Source organism: Hyaena hyaena, unplaced genomic scaffold (assembly GCF_003009895.1).
Source record: "Hyaena hyaena isolate Hyena2069 unplaced genomic scaffold, ASM300989v1 scaffold_394, whole genome shotgun sequence".
NCBI lineage: Eukaryota > Metazoa > Chordata > Mammalia > Carnivora > Hyaenidae > Hyaena > Hyaena hyaena.
Window position 1 is genome coordinate 367006 of NW_024081026.1, and position 18998 is coordinate 386003.

General features: G+C 42.5%; 1 protein-coding gene across 14 annotated transcripts in view; it reads right to left on the reverse strand.

The window, feature by feature from the left end:
* The window catches only part of ENOX1 (ecto-NOX disulfide-thiol exchanger 1), a 545438-nt gene that overhangs the window by 29859 nt on the left and 496581 nt on the right, over positions 1 to 18998 (reverse strand). Inside the window, exon 19 of one of the 14 annotated variants that reach the window (XM_039251549.1) lies at positions 10097 to 10198. The exons of the other annotated variants lie outside the window; for them this stretch is intronic. Within the exon in view, the coding sequence (XP_039107480.1) occupies positions 10157 to 10198 (42 nt within the window). The 3' untranslated portion in view covers positions 10097 to 10156. Of the gene's footprint in view, positions 1 to 10096; positions 10199 to 18998 lie in introns of those variants that run through there. 14 annotated transcript variants of the gene reach the window in all.

Sequence of the window (18998 nt, forward strand, 5' to 3'; positions counted from 1 at the left end):
GCTCTGTGCTGACAGCTAGCTCAGAGCCTGGAGCCTGTTTCAGATTTTTTATCTCCCTCTCTCTCTGACCCTCCCCTGCTCATGCTTCTCTTTCTCTCTCTCAGAAATAAATAAGACATTAAAAAAATTTTTAAAAAGAAAGAAAAACCCACAGTTAACATCATATTCGATGGGGAAAAACAGAGCTTTTCCTCTAAGATCAGGAACTGGACAAGGATGTCCACTCTCACCACTTTTATTCAACATAGTACTGGAAGTCCTAGCCACAGCAGTCAGTGAAGGAAAAGAAAGAAACTTCTTTACCAGTATGGGTGCCTAACTGTCATTATTTACAGATTACCTCCTACCATATATAGAAAATCCTAAACACTCCACTGAAACACTACTAGAAGTAATAAATGAATTCAGTAAGTGGCAGGAATTAAAAGTGATACCCAGAGGTCCGTAGTGTTTCTACACACTATTATTAATGAAATAGCAGAAGGAGAAATTATGAAATAATTCCATTTACAAGCCATAAAGAATAAAATACCTAGGAATAAACTTAACCAAGAAAGTAAAAGACCTGTACTCTGTAAAACACTAATGAGAGAAACTAAAGGTGACATAAACAAATGGACATGATTTTGAAGAATATTTTTAAATGTCCATACTACTCAGTGTACTCTACAGAGTCAGTGAACCCCTCCCCCTCCATTAAAATACCAACAATATTTTTTCACAAAACTAGATTACTCATGTGAATGGAACCACAGAAGACTTTGAATAGCCAGAGCAGTCTTGAGAAAGAAAAAGTTAGAGGTTTTAGAATTCCAGATTTCAAGAGATATTACAAAACTGTAGCTTTTGAAACAATATGGTATTGGCACAAAAACAAATACATAGATCAAGGGCACAGAATAGATCGTCTCAAAATACACCCACACTTATATGGTAAATTATGACAAAGGAGGCATGAATATACAGCAGGGGAAAAAACAGTCTCTTTAATAAATGGGGTTGGGAAAACTGGACCACTTCCGAACACCATACACAAAAATAAGCTCAAATGGATTAAAAACCTAACAATGAGACCTGAAATTTCAAATGTAAAAAATCCTAGAAGAAAACACAGGCAATAAATTCCCAGACTTAGCAACGTTTTTATAGATATGTCTCCCACGACAAGTGAAACAAAAGCAAAAATAAACTACCGGGACTGCATCAAAATAAAAGGCTTTTGTATAGTGAAGGTAACCATCAACAAAACAAAAAAGGCAACCTAATGAATGGAAGAAGATACTTGCAAATGTTATATCCAATGAGGGCTAAATATCCAAAATATATGAAGAACTTATACAATTCAACACCAAAAGCCCTCCAAGCATTCCTATTAAAAAATAGGCAGAGGACCTGAATAGACGTTTTCCCAAAGATGACGACATATAGATGGCCAAAAGTCACATGAAAAAATGCTCAGTATCACTAGTCATCAGGGAAATACAAATCCAAACCACAATGAGCTATTACCTCACACTTGTGAGAATGACTAAAATCAAAAGCATAAGATGGGGCGCCTGGGTGGCTCAGTCGGTTAAGCATCTGACTTCGGCTCAGGTCATGGTCTCACAGTTCATGGGTTCAAGCCTCACGTCGGGCTCTGTGCTAAAGCAGCTGGAGCCTGCTTTAGATTCTGTGTCTCCCTCTCTCTCTCTGACCGTCCCCTGCTCATGCTCTGTCTCTCTCTCATAAATAAATAAAAACATTAAAAAAAAAAAGCACAAGAAACAACAAGTATTGGTGAGGATGTGAAGAAAGAGGAACATTTGTGCAAATTGGTGTAGTCTCTGTGAAAAACAGTATTGAGTAGATTCCTCAAATATTAAAAGTAGAGGGACCTTCAGGGAAGATGGTGGAGTAAGTTCACCTTGTCCCTCTGATACAACTAGATAGCACCCACATTGGTGTAAATAATCCCCCCACCCAAAAGATTGGAAGTCTGGCAGAACAGATCCTCCTCAGATGAATGCAGAGAGGAGGCCACACCAAAGAGGAAAGGAAGGACACAGACATGGTTGGGAGCGAAACGGATCCATGAGACTGTAAGCAGGAGGGAGGGAGGGACACCGTGGGAATGGAGAGGGGAGACAGAAGACTGTCATCCTAGGCACCCCAGGCACAGGGAACCTACACAGGAAAGATGAATCCCCACCAATTGGCTTTGAAAACCAGAAGGGCATAATTTCATGAGTTCTTAAATTAGCAGAACTTAACTCCTGGAACCTTAAAAATCTAGGCTCCTCTCTGTGCAGGCCAGCAAGCCAAGAGGAAATCGAGTGTGTGCCTAAAAGAGCACAAAAATAGCCCTGCAGAGATACTGCACAGAAGCAGCCCTTGGACAAAAGCCTAGGGTATGTGAGAGGGGGATTTGTCTATTAATCTGAGAGCATGTGCTGGAGGGGCAGGGATCGCTGGGAGACTTCTCCAGGAACGGGGGAGCTGGAGGGTACCACTGACCTCCCAGAGACATAGACACTTGGGAGAGCCAGAGGTGTGCCAGACTCTCTACCTAACTTGCTCACAGTGCGCCCCACCCCTTGTTTTCCTGTGGACACGCCCCCTTGAGCCAGGCCTGTGTTCCAGGTCTCCTCCCACAGCCGACCTGGCAAACCCAGCTACCAGTGCATGCCCCACCCCTGCTGTTTTCTGCTGATCTGCCCCTTCCCACCCGCCTGCCTCCATCCAGGCAGCTAGATGTCACATCCTGACGTAGACCAGTGGGACCCTGCCTGCACCCCCTGCTCTGACCCCTCGCTTATCCTACAGACTCATCCCCACCAGCGCTGCAGCAGGGGTTTTATAAAAGCAGGTCCACAGCAGACGGGTGCCTTTGCTAATACCATGTGCCCTGCCCCCAAATTATCCTGTAGACATGCCCCTTCCGATATGCCCTTGGCCAGAGCCCATCCAAAGCTGCGCCACAAGCCTGGCAGTACACAAGCACGTCCTACAGGGGCCGGCGCTGCTCCTATGTGACTCTTGCCCCAGAGAGAGTGGAAGATAACTTCACACAGCAGGCCCGCTACAGCCAGTAGTGGGTGGGGGCAGACATCTGGTATGGTCACGGGCCTCACCCACCAATGAAAGCTGCTCAGGAAGCTTTCACAAGGAAAGCACCCTGCAAGTTTGGTGCTACTGCGTCTCTAGCAAATGCCTGGTCTGATGCAACTCAAGTCCAGGGCAGCCCAGAATGGCCCACTAACAATATAGGGACCAAACCCTGCCCCCAACAGGCAAAGACGGCCATTGCAGACGACCAGACTGAAGGCGTACTGCAGCTTGGCCACAACAGCAGAGTGCACACAACATTCACAGGAGATGCCCCTGACGCTCCAGATTCTGGTGAAGAAGGGACACTGCACTTCATGGCACTAAAGGATGTCTTCTGACGTAGCTGACATCCCTAACACAGAGACACAGTCAGACAAAATAGGCAGACAGAGGAATATGTTCTAAATGAAAGAACAGAACAAATCACAGCAAGGGGGCTAAACAAAACAGATGAGTAATGTGCCTCATAGAGAACTTAAAGTAGTGAGCCTAAATGCATTTACTCGACTGGAGAAAAGAGTGGAGGACCTCAGCGAGACCCTTAAAAAAGACATAGAAAACATAAAGAGATGAAGAACTCAATAACTGAAATTAAAAACACACTGGATGGAATAAATAGTAGACTAGGGGAAGTCTACTATCAGTGACCTGGAGGACAGAGTAACAGAAAACAATCAAGCTGAACAGGAGAGAGAAAAAAATAATAAAAATTGAAAATGGACTTGGGGAACCCAGCGACGCCATCAAGCATAATAACATTTGCAATATAGGGGTCCCAGAAGGAGAAAAGAAATAAAAGGGAATAGAAAATTTATTTGAAGAAGTAACAGTTGAAAAAAACCCCAAATCTGGGGAAGGAAACAAAAATCCAGATCCAGCGGGCACAGAGACAAAAGTCTAGGACTAGATGGCTTCACAGGTGAATTCTACCAAATACTTAAAGAAGAGTTAATACCTATTCTTATCCAACTGTTTCAAAAGAGAGATGAAGAAGGAAAGGTTCCAAATTCATTTCCGAATGGAAGATTTACCCTGATACTGAAGCCAAATAAAAACACCACAAAAAAGAGAACTATTGGCCAGTATCTATGATGAACAGAGACGCAAAAATCCTCAACAAAATATTAGAAAAGCAATTAAAAAAATCACTTGCCATGAAAAAAATATCACTCACCATAATCAATTGGATTTATTCTTGGGATGCAGGGTGGGTCAATATTCACAAATCAGTCAATGTGATACATCAAATCAAGAGAAAGGACAAAAACCATATTATCATTTTTAATAGATGCAGAAAAAGCACTAGACAAAGTACAACATCCATTCACGACAAGAGCCTTCAAAATAGCAGGTTGAGAGGGAACATACCTCAATGTAATAAAAGCCATATATGTAAAACCCACAGCTAACATCATACTCAATGGTGAAAAACTGAGAGCTTTTCCCCTAAGGTCAGGAACAAGAAAAGAATGTCCACTTCCCTCTCTCTACTGTTACTAAACATAGTACTGTAAGTCCTAGCCACAGCAAACACATAAGAAAAAGAAATAAAAAGGCATCCAAATCAGTAAGGAAGAAGTAAAACCTTCAGTATTTGCAGATTATATAATATTCTACATAAGAAAATTCTAAGATGTAAAAAAAGAAAACCCCTACCAGAAGTGATATATGAAATAAGTAAGACTGCAGGATACAAAATCAACATACAGAAATATGTTGCATTTCTATACACTAATAATGAAGCCTAAAGAGAAATTAAGAAAACAATCCCACTTACAATTGTGTGAAAAAGAATAAAATACCTAGGAATAAACTTTACCAAGGATATGAAAGACCTATATGTACTCTGAAAAGTATAAAACATTCATAAAAGTAATTGAATAAAAAAAAAAAAAGGAAAGTCATTCTGTGCTCATGGGTCGGAAGAATACTGTTAAAATGTTCATACTATACAAAGCAATCTACAGATTTAATCCAATCTCTATTAAAATAGCAATAGCATTTTTCACAGAACTAGAGTAAAGAATCCTAAAAATCTCTATGGAGCCACAAAAAACCCTGAATGGTGACAGCAGTCTTAAAAAAGAAGGACAAAACTGGAGGTATCACATTCCCAGGTTTCGAGATCTATGGCAAAGCTGTAGTAATTGAAGAAGTATGGTTCTGGCACAAAAACAGACACATCGATCAACAGAATAGAATAGAGATCCCAGAAATAAACCCACAATTAAATAGTTAATTAATATTTGATAAAAGAGGCAAAAATATCCAACAGGAAAAAGACAGTCTGTTCAAGAAGAAGCGTTGGGCAAACTGGCCAGCTATACGCAAAAGAATGAACTGGGCCACTTTCTTATACCATACACAAAAATAAACTCAAAATGAATTAAAGACATGAGAGACCTGATTCCATAAAAATTCTAGATGAGAGCGCAGGTAGTAATGTCTCTGACAACAGCCATACCAACATTTTCTAGATATTTCTCTGGGAGCAAGGGAAATGAAAGGAAAAATAAACGATTAGGACTACAACAAACTTAAAAGCTTCTGCACAGTGAAGGAAACAACAGAACGAAACCACAACCTACTGAATGGGAGATGATATTTGTAAATGACATATCTGGTAAAGGGTTAGTATACAAACTACATAAAGAACTTACACAACTCAACACCCATAAAACTAATAATCCAATTTTAAAATGGGCAGAGTGAACAGACATTTCTCCAGAGAAGACATCTAGATGGCCAACAGACACTTGAAAAGTTGCTCAACATCATTAATCATGAGGGAAATGCAAATCAAAACTACAATGACATATCACCTCACAACTGCCACAATGGCTAAAATTAACAACACAAAAAACAAGTGTTGGCAAGGATGTAAAAGGATCCCTCATGCACTGCTGGTGGGAATGCAAAATGGTGAAGGCACTGTGGAAAATAATACGGAGGTTTCTCAAAAGTTGGAAAGGAACTACCCTATGATCTAGTAATTGCACTACTGGGTATTTACCCAAAAAAATGCAAAGAACACTAACTCAAAGGGATCTGTGCAGCCCTATGGTTATTGCAGCATTATTTAGAATAGCCAAGATATGGAAGCTGCCCAAGTGTCCATCAATTCATGAATGGATAAAGAAGAGGTGGTATATTTATACAGTGGAATATTATTCAGCCATAAAAAGAATGAAATTTGCCATTTGCAACAACATGGACGAAGACAGGATAATGCTAAGCAAAATAAGTCAAAGAAAGACAAACACCATATGATTTCTTTCATATGTGGGATTCAAGAAGAAAAACAAATGATCAAAGAAAAGAGAGAGACAGAGAGAGAGAGGCAAACCAAGAAAGAGATGGATGGTTACCAGAGGGGAGGTGGGTGGAGGGATGGGAAATAGGTGATGGGGATTAAGTACACCTGTCATAATGAGTACCATGTGATGCATGGAACTGTTGAAATACTATATTGCACACCTGAAACTAATATAACACTGAATTTGATGACACTGGAACTAAAAGAAAATAAAATGAAATATAAGTAAATTAATTAAAACAAAAGACAAAGTAGTATATTTGCAACTTCAGTCCCCTCTTTCCATGTTTCCCCTTAGTGCCTACAAATCTAAAGTATCACCCAATTTTGTCATAAGAGCTCCATCATCATGACTGGTTAAGGGAAAGAATACAGAGAGAATGTGGGACTAAGTAATTTCCCAAGTCAAACCTTTCTTGCAGTTCAGCTAAGCCTGGTTTTCTTTTCAGCCATCTGATACATATTTATGCTGCATACATATATTACATACCTACTGTATGCCAAGTAATGCTAACGTGTTAAGGATACTGAGTCAGAAGTGGCAAGAAGAGTGTGCTCACCCTGGGGTCAGCAAGCAATTCTTTTATAAAAGTTCTGTAAGAAAGCTTATAGGAAATGTAGTAGATGAAGCTGGAAACGTAGGTAGATAATGATAAGGAGTTTGGATTTTATGTAGAAAGCTTAAGTACTGAAGAGTGTTTAGTGGAGAAGTTACATGAGTGATTCTGCATGTTAGGAAAGTGGTTTGGAGGGAAATGAAATTGGAGGCAGGGGATGCCAATTTGGAGTCTACTGCAAATAGCCTGTTTATTGTTCTTTTCATGATAAGGGTTCAAAACCAAGTCAATGGTGTGCAGAGTGCAAAATGTAAGAGATATTTAAGACGTAGAACTAAAAAAAATCTGATCACCTGGTAGATGAGGTAAATGTAAGGATGAGTCAGTGCCTTGGTGGACAGGAAAACAGCAGGTATAGGAGACGATGCATCCAAGTTTGGAAATGTTGAACTTAAGTGTTCCATGACATCTCGTCAAGATGTTTTGGAGAAAAATAGGATGCAGAGGTTTTTCAACTTAGAAGCAAGGCCCTGACAGCTCTTTCTATAGGCCATTTCTCAGGTTTGTGTATGCAGCCAGCCACCTTTATGTCTCCTTCTGGGACAAAGACAAGTCTTGCTTACTACTTGATATAAAAGAGGTGGATTCCCCCTACCTAGCTCAGTGCTCCTCTCCTGTCACATACCCGATCACATGAACTTCCAACTGGGTGCCTCTGTGGGGCGATTATCAGGGTGTTCAATCCATGAGGATAAATCTGGTGAAGCTGGGATGGCTGTTTGGTGCCACATGATAAAACCTCAAAAGAGGGCTTGCCAAAACACAACCCATTACATTAGGGACAAACTGACCGTAATATTAAACACTAAGAGAGTACATTTTAAGAATATGATTTCAAGGATCTCAGAGGATATAAGCAGTGGATGCTCCATCTCTAACTCTGGAGGAAATGTGTCTGAAGTCTATGATTTTTCTTATGGGTTTCATATTCTCCACTTAGGATGTTCGAAATTATCTATTCCGTAATCGGGGCCATTTTTTTTTTTTTTTTACTGGGACATTAGATCGTTAGGTTAGAAAGGCTTTGCCCCTTTCTCAAAAACATCACTGCTCTTATTATTCCTTCTCATCCCAAATCTATAGAAAATGGAAGGGATCTTATCATAATGGGAAAATTTCATCATTAGAAACATAAAATTATGAAGACTCTTTATCTTTTATCACACTAAAGTCCTTTACCCTGGTGATGTAATAAGCCCTGAAGAATTATGTGTCTACTAGATGGTAGGAAGAAGGTGTTTTAGATGCCTGGAGATTGCAAATTGGATGTGGATAAGAGGAGATAGGATTACGAGGAGGTTACTAAGGACAAACTGTTAATGGTGTATCAAGTGTACAGCAGGGAAGAACATTGGATATGGATCACAAGTTTCTTCACAGATCAATAGGATTATGAAATAGTATTCCAAGGGTAGTGGTGGGAACACCATTCACTTGACACAGTAAAAAGCATTCTAGTCTAGAAAATGCCCAATAGGTGACAATTCTGCCCTTGGCAAGGGAAGGAACACGATTGTCTAACAAATCTTTTCTCAGCCCACCTTTTAACTCTAATTTCTGTGACACTTAGAAGGGATCATTAAAGAGCCGGAAGGAGAGGTTTTCAATAACTGGAAACTAGATATCATGGACTTTTTCAAAGACTTTTTAAGAGTCAGCTACTTGAAGGCAGAAATTTCCCCTCTAAGAGTCCTTGTCAATTACTTTGAGAGATGGCCGAAGGAATTGATCCATTTAGAAAAGCTCTTTCTCAATAATTTACTGACCTAGAAGTGTCCTTGTTGTTTTGTTTTTGTCCCCCTCATGCACCAAACCCCTACGAACTAAGAACATGGCTTCTCCAGCTTCACAGATTCCTTTTCTTATCCCTTTCATTATTCCCATGACTTTACTACTTAGCTTTGCTACTCTTTCCTTTCTACTACAAAGCTGCTTGAATACGTGGTATACACCAACTGTATCTACTGCCTTCCCACCTGAAATCTCAGCTTTCTCATCAATCAGCCCATGAAATTGTCCTTTGAAAGATTCTCAGTGACTGTTTTCTCAGTCTCTTGACCATGTGATATTTGATATCGCAGACACTAGCCCCACTTAAACCATCTGTCTCACTTGCTCCTGTCATAGAAAAGGTCCTGGTCTTTTTCCTCCTAAATTTTGTTTAGTTTTCACTGGTTTTGTAATTCCCTCCACTGGCCCAATACACATGAAGGATGTTACTTTGTCCTTCTTATACTCTAACTCTGGGAATTGCCAGAGTTCAGTCACTACTTTCTCTTTTCTATTCCCTTTTACCAGAGGGGCTTTCATTCTCTTGGGTTCAACTGTCATCACACTGAACTCTGACTTCCATTCTCTCTCACTGGCTGACCACTGAGCACATCTGCTTGGATTTGCCACTGCCCAGTTTGAATTCAGAATGAGAGGTGGCCATGAGGTAGCGCAAGACACACCACATACTAGAGTTTTAGCCTTGACTCTTCCCACTAACTGGTTGACCTTGGGCAAGTTACTTAACCTCGTCAAGTCTCAGATCAGTTGTCTACAAATGAAGGTGTTCGGTGGAGTAGTCATCTCTGAATAATGCTCCAGGGAGTCCTATCAGCTCTAAAGAGGTAATACGGAGGGTTCAAAGAGCAGATCTCTAGAACTCCCACTCTTTCACTGTTTTCTTCTATTTTAGAACACACAATTTCTATGTAAAGCTTCACTTAAGGAAATCTCATTAAAAAAAAGAGAGAGAGAGAGAAAAGTCTGAGCACAGGTCCTGTCTGATGTGGTTCTTCCAAAATTCTCTAAAATCCAATTCATCTCACCTGCCAGGCTGCAGCCTCTTTTAACTTTTCCATTTCTACCAGTGGGACCATCATTCTTCACCTGTAGGGGCTTGGGATATTCGTCTTATTTTGATTTTTTTCTCTCCTATTCCCTAAGTGCTTCTAAGACCTGTCTAGATCTGAACTCTATCAGTTCTCTGTGAAATGTCTCTCCTGGCCCCTCCCCATGTCTGCTATTGGCACTCTGCTATCAGTTCTTTGCTTACCTCGCAAATAACCTCCAACATTGTCTCCTCCTCTTCCAATCTGTTTCACGTGAGATTACCAGACCAGTTATCTAAAATGCCACTTTCACTTTAATCAATCTCCAGTTTAAAACTTAGATGCTTTCTGATGCCCTGTGGGAAGATGTCAGATCAGAACTGGCATTTCGAGTTCAGTCCTACCCCAAACAGCCTATCTACTGTATATATTATGTCCAGATACGTTCTTAGAAAGCCTCCTCCCTTTTCTTCTTCCCTTCCTGCTTACTTTTTACATATAGTACAAGTTCTTTATCTCTTGGAGGTCTTTCTTCCAGGCTGTTTGCAAGTTTTCCTTATCTCTGCACATTTTCTATGTCACTTATGTGGCAGTTGATCATTTATACGTTTGGATAGAACTGACTCATCTGAATTTGTTTTATCAGCAAAACCGCCAATGCCTTTAGGGCAGTCACCATTTCCAAGCAAGTGAGGCAGCGCGGCTAATGGAACCCGTGTTCTCAATCTGTCACCATTATGTATGTTAACTTTAGGCTCAAGTTAGCTTTCTCTTATGTAAAACATGGATAAGGACCCAAGGTTGCTGTGAAAGCTAAATGTCCTATGTCAGACAGTGCTTTTGAACTATAAACTTCGAGAAATATATTGTAGCATCATTTCTATCATCATTATTCACTTTTATTATTCTCGGGACTGACTGGATACAGAACAGGTGTATAATGCATACTTGGGGTACCGAATCCATGCAAGAATTCTGTATAAGACCTTGACTGCAATTACATGAAAACATGTATGCAAAAGTCATAACTGTGGTAGCGTTCAAATTGTGCATATTTTCTAAATGTTTGCAATTGTGTTACTATACCATTATCCTTATAATTTTAAAAGAGATAAAAAGGAGTCAGTGACATATGGATGACATTTTGAAGAGCTATATGTAAGCACAGCCAGTGAGAGCTGACTACTTCACTGAATACCCTAGGGAGTGACATCCCTCCCCCCACACTGAATAGCAAGAACTTCACCGTGTGACTCCTCTGTGGCACTCCGAGGGCTGGCAGCCTCTAGAGCTACTAGTGCAAGGTGAGTGGGACGATGGTCAAGACCAGCATGGCAAAGATTCACCATGTCACCTCCCATCTGTCGGCAAGGCACCATAAGGCTCACATTCCTTCTCTATCCCCCTTGTTTCAGGGCGTCGTTTTGCTGTTTGCTCCTAAGCCCGACTATTAAACATCACAGTCAATTGTGAATTGAGGGCCCCTTGAGACCATAGTCAAGATGCTAATCAGCTACTTCAATATCCCCTAACTTCTACTCACATGTTTTTCAAAGTACCAACGGCAATCCATCAAGTGACATGACAGCCTCCAATAACTGTCAAGCTATTCCTCATAAGATTATAACTGTGGTCAGGGGAGGAAAGAGAATGGAGATGCCTTTCCCACTTTTCTTGATGAGCCAGTGACTATCACGTAGCAGGTGCTCAGTGGCTGACAAATGAAGGGATGACCCCTAAATAATGGCCTGGCATAGTGGAAAGAATGATGGATCTGGGCACAGAAGACTGGTTCTAATTGCTACTAACTTGCTAGGTGCCCTCGTTTCATTATTTGTTCGTAAAAAGCGGGACCTGAAGCACACAATCTCTGGAGTATCCTGCACTGTGTCCTCTTCCCTGACTCGAAACTTCCCTTAAGAATAAGGCAGCCAACTCGGTACAGACGACATATACTTATCCTGGATTTTGTTTAGAAGGGAGAGAGGAGGCAGAGGGACAAAAGCAGTGAAGAAGCAAACGGATGAGGAAAGGATTGACGAGAATGAGTACCTGAGTAAGCTTCCAATTTTCCTATGGTTCAAAGGAATGTAAGAATGCATCAATCCCCAAGAGTGAGCGGGGTCTCGGGAATCTTCTGTGGGTAGGAGGTCGCAAGTCCTTGCTAATCTTCCCACTTGCTAAAGCTTAGTACTGTCAGTCCCAGGGATCATGGGCTCCCACTGACCTGTGCCCCTTCCTCAGAAGCCTTTGATGTTCAGGGTCTGCATGAGGGGAGCCTGAGAGAGACCACTTGAAAGCAGATGTGCAGGGCTCCTGCTGTCAGCTGCCTCACAATGCACCCACATTTTACATGCGGAGATGTTCCACCGCATTGGGGTTCAATCGCCGAACCCAGAGTGCATGTATTATGTCCTTAGAAGCTCCAGGAACTGTGTTTTCTAAGATTTCCAGTTGCAAAGATTAAGATAGGTGAGAACTGGTTACAGGCTATAAAAGGGACCCTTTGAAGAAGGACAGGTAAAAGCTCAGTGTGGTTTAGGTGCCAGACCTGCCTGGATACATACTGTATATACATACATACTATTCTCCTGGTAGCCTTCTTTTATGGTCATTCTTGGTTATATTTATTTAATAAATACTTATATAGTGCTTACTACATGCAGCTAGTATTATAAGAACTTGATGAATATGAACTTATCTAATCCTTATAACAGCCCTATGAGGTATTGTTGCATTCCCATTTGACAGATGAGGCAAGTGAGGCATTCAGAGGCTAATGACTTGCCTAAGGTCACACAGCTAGGAAGAAGCAGATGTCATATTTGCATCAATGCTGTCTCCCTCCAGAGTCCTAATTATGTGCTAGGATGCCACTCTGGAATGCCCCCCTGGCATCTATTACAGTCCTTGTCACCTGAAAAATGCCCGTTGAACACTGGGATCAAATCGTTGCCCATTCCGGGCCAGACTGGCTCTTGCACAGTCACGAAAGCAAAGCGGAGCAAGACAGAAGGCCAGCAGGGGCCTGGCCGAGGAGCAGTGTCAGCAGGGACAGGACCTGGCCGCCTGCTGTCGTTAGGTGGTGACAGACTTCCTTTGGACAAGTGTGTCTTGTAACCGTGGCCCACGTAACAGGTAGGGATTTCAAAGGCAGAGTGCTGGGGCCAGTAAAGAAGAAGGCAGCCTCTCCTGGGTTGGACGATGCAGGGAGAGGAGGGCTGAGGTCCAAGCAGTGCTCCGACAGACCCAGGGTGGGCCGCATGCAGGGCTCACTGACCGGTGAAGAGGCTCGAGCAGGGGGAGCCAGGAGGGAGCTCCGGCCACACCCCAGGTCCATGAAAATACGGCGGAACCACTGAGGTGGCAGGAAAAGAGAGAAAAGAAGCCATTCTATGGGAAGAATGGACCAATTCTGTGTGTGACACAGAGCAAAGAGGAGAGTTAAAAAAGACTTAAATGAGTGAAGCCTGGGTGGGTGGCGGAACAATGATGCTAGAATCAGAGGGCACAAAGAATGAGAAGTACAGGCTCCAGTGATTTAGAAATCCCGGATGTGAGGTCTCGGAACGGCAGCTGGAAATAACAGCACATGAGCTCAGGAGGGCGGTTGGGCCGGGAATGACTTTCCAGCCCACCTCGTGTCTCTCTCCCTCCTGACAGTCCCAGTGCACACCTGCTGTCCCCGCAGAAGCATTACCAAGGCTCCCTGTCACCATGGAGAGTTGCCCAGCCTCAGAGGGACTGCTCTACCTGTAATCCTTTCTCGACACGGGAACAACGTTCTCAGCACCTAGCATAGTGCCTTGTGCAAGGTACACCCGCAAGCGGTATCTTTTCAAAGAGTAAAGAGTGGACTGTCAGTAATAGATTTTGAATTACATCCGTCGAATAAATCTGTTACCACACAGAGAGCATAATCACAGGCGAACGTGACCAGTAGTCACAGGGTCTGGTCAGTACCCTCGGCCTGGAGTGATTTACAAGAAGACTTAGCGGAATATATGCAGGGGACAGTGAACAAGCCAGTGCAATCACTTTGGCTGTAGCATCATTTTAAAGTAAAATCATTTCTTTACTGTTTTAGATCGAAGAAGGTGAAAAGTGAATGTTTAGTTTTTATCTATGATTAATGTTTTCAATAGGCTTTTAATTTAAATATGAACTTTTTGGGAGACCATTACAAGCTTATAACCTTGTTCTTTTCCTTTCCTTTCCAAATTTCAAGACAATTCTCCAGTTTGCTTTAACTCTTTGTTAATAACTTTTCTTGATTTTCTCAATACAGATTTTAATATGTATACCTTTTCAGTGTAGAAAAGTTATAAACTATAAAAAAATAGAAATTAACTGAAATTTGCCTCTCCAGACATAAGCATTATTAACATTCAGATATTTACCCTTATATTTCACATATAACCCTCCCCTCCCCACCTACATAGAACATAATAAACACACACATGTATATGTATATACACATATATACATATATATCATTGTTTGGTTCTTATTTGAAAATAGGGATTCTCTCATATGTACTTTTAATAAGAGAACAGAGACTTTGACAGGAAAGACTAATTTCAGTTTTGTAGAGTTTCCCATTAAATAGTAAGAGCGTCATTGCTGCCTGGATCATAACTTAATTACGGCTATGACAGTTCACACCGCGCTTAAACTGTGGTCTCAAGCTGGCAAATGAATGACTTTCTTTTGGTATAGTCTTGTGACAGTCATATTAAATACAAATGATCTAAAAATGGGAAAAACTTTCTTTGTATTCTAATAACCCCGTTCAGGATTTAAAGTGTAAGTTGTAGTATTTTATTTTCAGTTTTGCTCTATGCCATTTGTAGGTGTTCCCAGATACACTTGGCCTCAACCACAGTTGTGTGTTTCTCTTCAGTATGTAAAAAATGGTACCCACGCTGCTCTACAGCACATACCCTTCATAGTCTGCAAAAGCACAGACATGAAAAATCTCCTTAACCAATAAAAACAGAGGAGCAAACAGAAGAAACTCAAGTGAACTACTTTTAAATGTATGTATGTGCATCCAGAATTAGTTGGTTTGATTTATCTTGTATGATACTGACTCTATTGCTGGTAAAGATTAATTGTAGTATGGTGCTCTTGGCATGTTATTTTCCCAGTCCATTTCTCAGTATGACATTTCTTATTTTTCTCTGCTACAAAGCACCCACTATCATAATTTTCACCTGCTGAGTTTACGTTACTAATGATAATATTAAAATTCAGAGTTTTTTGACCTTTATAGTGGTAAATTAGGTCATGAGAATAGATGGGATGCAATCTGATAAATGAGAAAGACATTTAATCATTATTTAAGTGAAATCAAATCTCACAAGGTTGGCCAGGCACACCATCTCAGTTAACACTGAATAGTCTCCCCTCCCCAACACACTTGAGTCCAGTTCTCTCCTCTGTGTACTTGCATATGCTACATGAGAAATATTCCAAGAACTAAGTGTCTGGATTGCTGGTGCACAGAGGACTTTGAAGTCCTGTGATTAAGAAATCATATGAGTAATGGTCATGATGATAATATTAATAGCCCTTACTGAAGGCTTGGTAGATGCTAGGTGCTGGTACTAGTACATCCCCACTTACTGATGAAAAAATAGGCACAGATAAGGTGAGTAGCTTCCTAATTTCACGTACCTGGAAAGCAGTGGCTCTAGGACTGGGCCTCAGGCCGTTAGTCTGTACTGCTCTTTGAGTCTGTGCTGCTGTCTGAGACCCCTCTTATGCAGTCACAACTTTTCCACTTTGTTCAAGTCCTTCATCCTGCCCCAAGCCCTCTTCCTTGCTGAGAGCCAGTCTTTAGTGATTTCCCATCTTTGCCATATTATGATAAGCATATAAAACATTAAAACACAGTGTGATATAAGCTATGACAAGGATTGGCCTTGGGTGCTGTGCAAGACCAGAGCGGCCCTAACCTGCACTAGCGTGAAAAGTAGCTGGCAGTTACGCAAAGTGTAGTCAGCGTCACATGGGAGCTTGTTGGAAATGCAGATGTGCAGGCTTCAGCCCCGGATATACCCAATCTGAAACCCTGGCGGGGGGAGCCCAGCAATCAGGGTTTTAAGAAGCTCTCCTCCATTAGATTCTATTGCTTGATAAAGTTTGAGAAATACTGCCTTTGAGAATATAAGACTCACGGACACACACCAATCAGGCAAGAAAGCATATCCCAAATGAAAATGCATAAAATACGAGTTAGGTGATCCCTATCACCCCCGTTCTAGCTTTCACCACCCCCAGGACTTCTCTACATGTCTTCAAGTGAACTAGAATGGAGTATGTTCACGTATATCACATACACAAAGAAGTGTGTGTATCTCTCACCTAACCAGACCAAGCAGACTCACAGAGCTGTCCTAGGCTGCTAGAAATTCTGTCAATTAAATCGTCAGTTGGTAAGTATTTTAAACATTATAAACGTACCCACCTACATAGGCTCATCAATGTGCCGGGTTCTGAAAGGCATGTACACATTACCTGCTACAAAGGCGCATATGCCTGAGTTGAAACGGGAGGCCTATCATAACTGGGTTGTTCAGAATGTTGGGAACGCTGATAAGTATCATGGAAATATGGAGAAGACGGTAACTGATTTGGGCTGATCTTGGGATAAGGCCCTGAGAAATGGAAATTGAGCTGGGCTTGGAAACCAGTGCAATTTTCATGGCAGGCAAAAAGTAGCTCATCAGCATACACTTGAACAGTCTGGAAATTGTCCAGATGAAGAAAGGCACTCTGTAAACTCCTGGGGAAGCTGACAAAGCAATAAAAATGACGGTGATGCTGAGCATCGCAGCCGCAAATCTCCCCTACAAGGGCGATTTCAGGGCTGAGAAGGCTGAGGCTTATAGGATTTTCCTGAAAAAAATAAAATCAAATGAAAAGAAATCTGAAAAAAAACAACAACAAAAAACAACAACCCACAACTATTCAGTGTTCCAAGGCTGGCGAGTCTTTTCGGGGGAACCTGCAGAGTTTCTGGAGAATGGTTACCACCTACTCGGCGTGGGCGCTTCCTGTAGGTCTCCAGGTGACTGAGCCTGTTTACAAGCAGGCTGCTGCCTGGGGTGGGGGTGACGTCTGCACTGCTCAGAGCTACTTGCTCATTTCTCTAGGGAAAGTCCCACAGTCTCTCTATAATGACCATAACCCACGAAGTCCCCCTCCTCTGAACACTGGCTCTCCTCCCGTCTGACCTGTGCTCCTACCTGGGAGTGGAGAGGGGGCCAGATTTCACACTGAGGTTCGGCTTGCTGAAATTCTGAAATTTGGTGGTCCCCTAAGTTACATTTAAAGCCAAAAGTGTGAGGTTTGCAACCTGCTTGGAGTTTGAATGCAATGCTCAGTTACGGGTGGCACCAACTAGACAGACGTCTAGGAGAGCGGCTGGGCTGGATGTCCCTCTGGGCACACGGGAGGCTGGGAAGGGGAGTGAGCTGCACTTGGTGGGCAGTGAGCTCACAACTCGGTAGACTCCCACCCATCAGGCCCTAAGAGAGAAGGAGGGAATGGAGAGAGGGGTTTCCACCAGAGATGGGTAGAGTTTTGAGGCTGAAGGATTAGGCCACACTTCACTTGATTGTGGGCAGTCTGAACATACTTCTTCCAAGTCCAGTCTTCGTAGTTATCCCCAGGAGGCCCACTGATATTTTATTTGCAGATTAACATCTGAGCTTTCTGCTTCAAATTCAAGAACCCTGTATTTTGGATAAAGCTTTCATCAAGTATGTATATTCGTGCGGCCACAAACATGCCTTTGTGCAGCAGAGCTCACTGCCGGAGCTGGCGGGGGTGTGTGCGATGGTGAGAGGCACCGATCCCCTACCTGCCAGGCTCGATTTCGAGGTGCTGGCAGCAGCAGCAGGTGATGGAATAGGAAAACTTCCTGTCTCAGTCTTCCCCGCCCCTCTCCCCCTTTTCCTTCTCCCCAGCTCTCCACCTACTTTTCTTCTCTGTCATCTTCCTACACATTTCCTCGAAGAGATGCCACAGTCCAGTGAGTTATGTGCAACGTGATGGATGAGGTCTGGAGATGAGCCGTGTGTGTGGAAATGGGGAACAGCCTCCCTCTGCGGTGTGACCCAGGGCCCGTGAGAGAGCGAGGGCCGGCTGAGTGGAGGAGCCCCGAGGAAGAACAGGTGGCTGATGGTGAGCAGACCACCACTGGCCCCTGCCCCGGCTGCTACATTTCACCCTCTCCCCTTCCTGGTCTCCTGTGTGATCAGCACAAATTAGGGGGGTGGAAATAGTGTCAGACATTTAATATTCTAACAACAACAGTCTGGGAAGCCCTGTGGCTCCACAGTTTACATGGAACTCAGAAGCCACCTTTACCTACCAGTGAGCCCTATTCCTTGCTGTTTTCAGATCACTAATGTCGGTGTGATGTCAGCAGGACTAAAGCTGTTGGAGTCAAGGAGGCTCCTGACATTCTCCTCTACCATCTTCGGGAGGCACTAGAACAAACTTCTGCTTCTGTCCATCTTTGGGCGCCTGGCTTTTTTCACAAATGTTCCCAAACTTTCTCATATTCACTTTTGATCAGCGTATCAGGTGGTGCGAGGCTGTATCTTGTGGGAGCGCAGGAGAACTGTGATTAAGCCTTCTGGGTTTATTTGACTTTAAAATGATGTTGCTTGTACTCAAGTCATGTCTGTATGCTTGTGCACGCATCTCTCGTTGATGGTTTGGGGCGTACATGTGTCTTCTTGACCACAGTAGGAATAAAATCTTCATTTTCCATTTAGGATTACAACTCCTTTTGTTTTTAACTGATCATTCTTCTCGATCTTATGTATTTTCTCCAGAGGGTGGACAAGCTTCATTTGGGTAGGGGCAGCCTGGTTCTGTGAGTCTGGATCTGGGGTCCACACAGAGAACAGGCTCTATAAATCCTTAGACCACCAAGAAGTCTGACCTACAGTTCACAGCACAAAACCCCAAACAACAGGACCTGGTATTGTTCTTCTAAATTATTCACGAAGCACGTGTAGTTTGCCTTTCTCTTTAGAATGCAAAGACTCTTGGGAGTTGTTTTCTCTCTCCTGTTGAGGATCTCAGCATCTTCTCTATGGGGTAACATGCAAACATTATTGTTGGCTGTGTATTTCG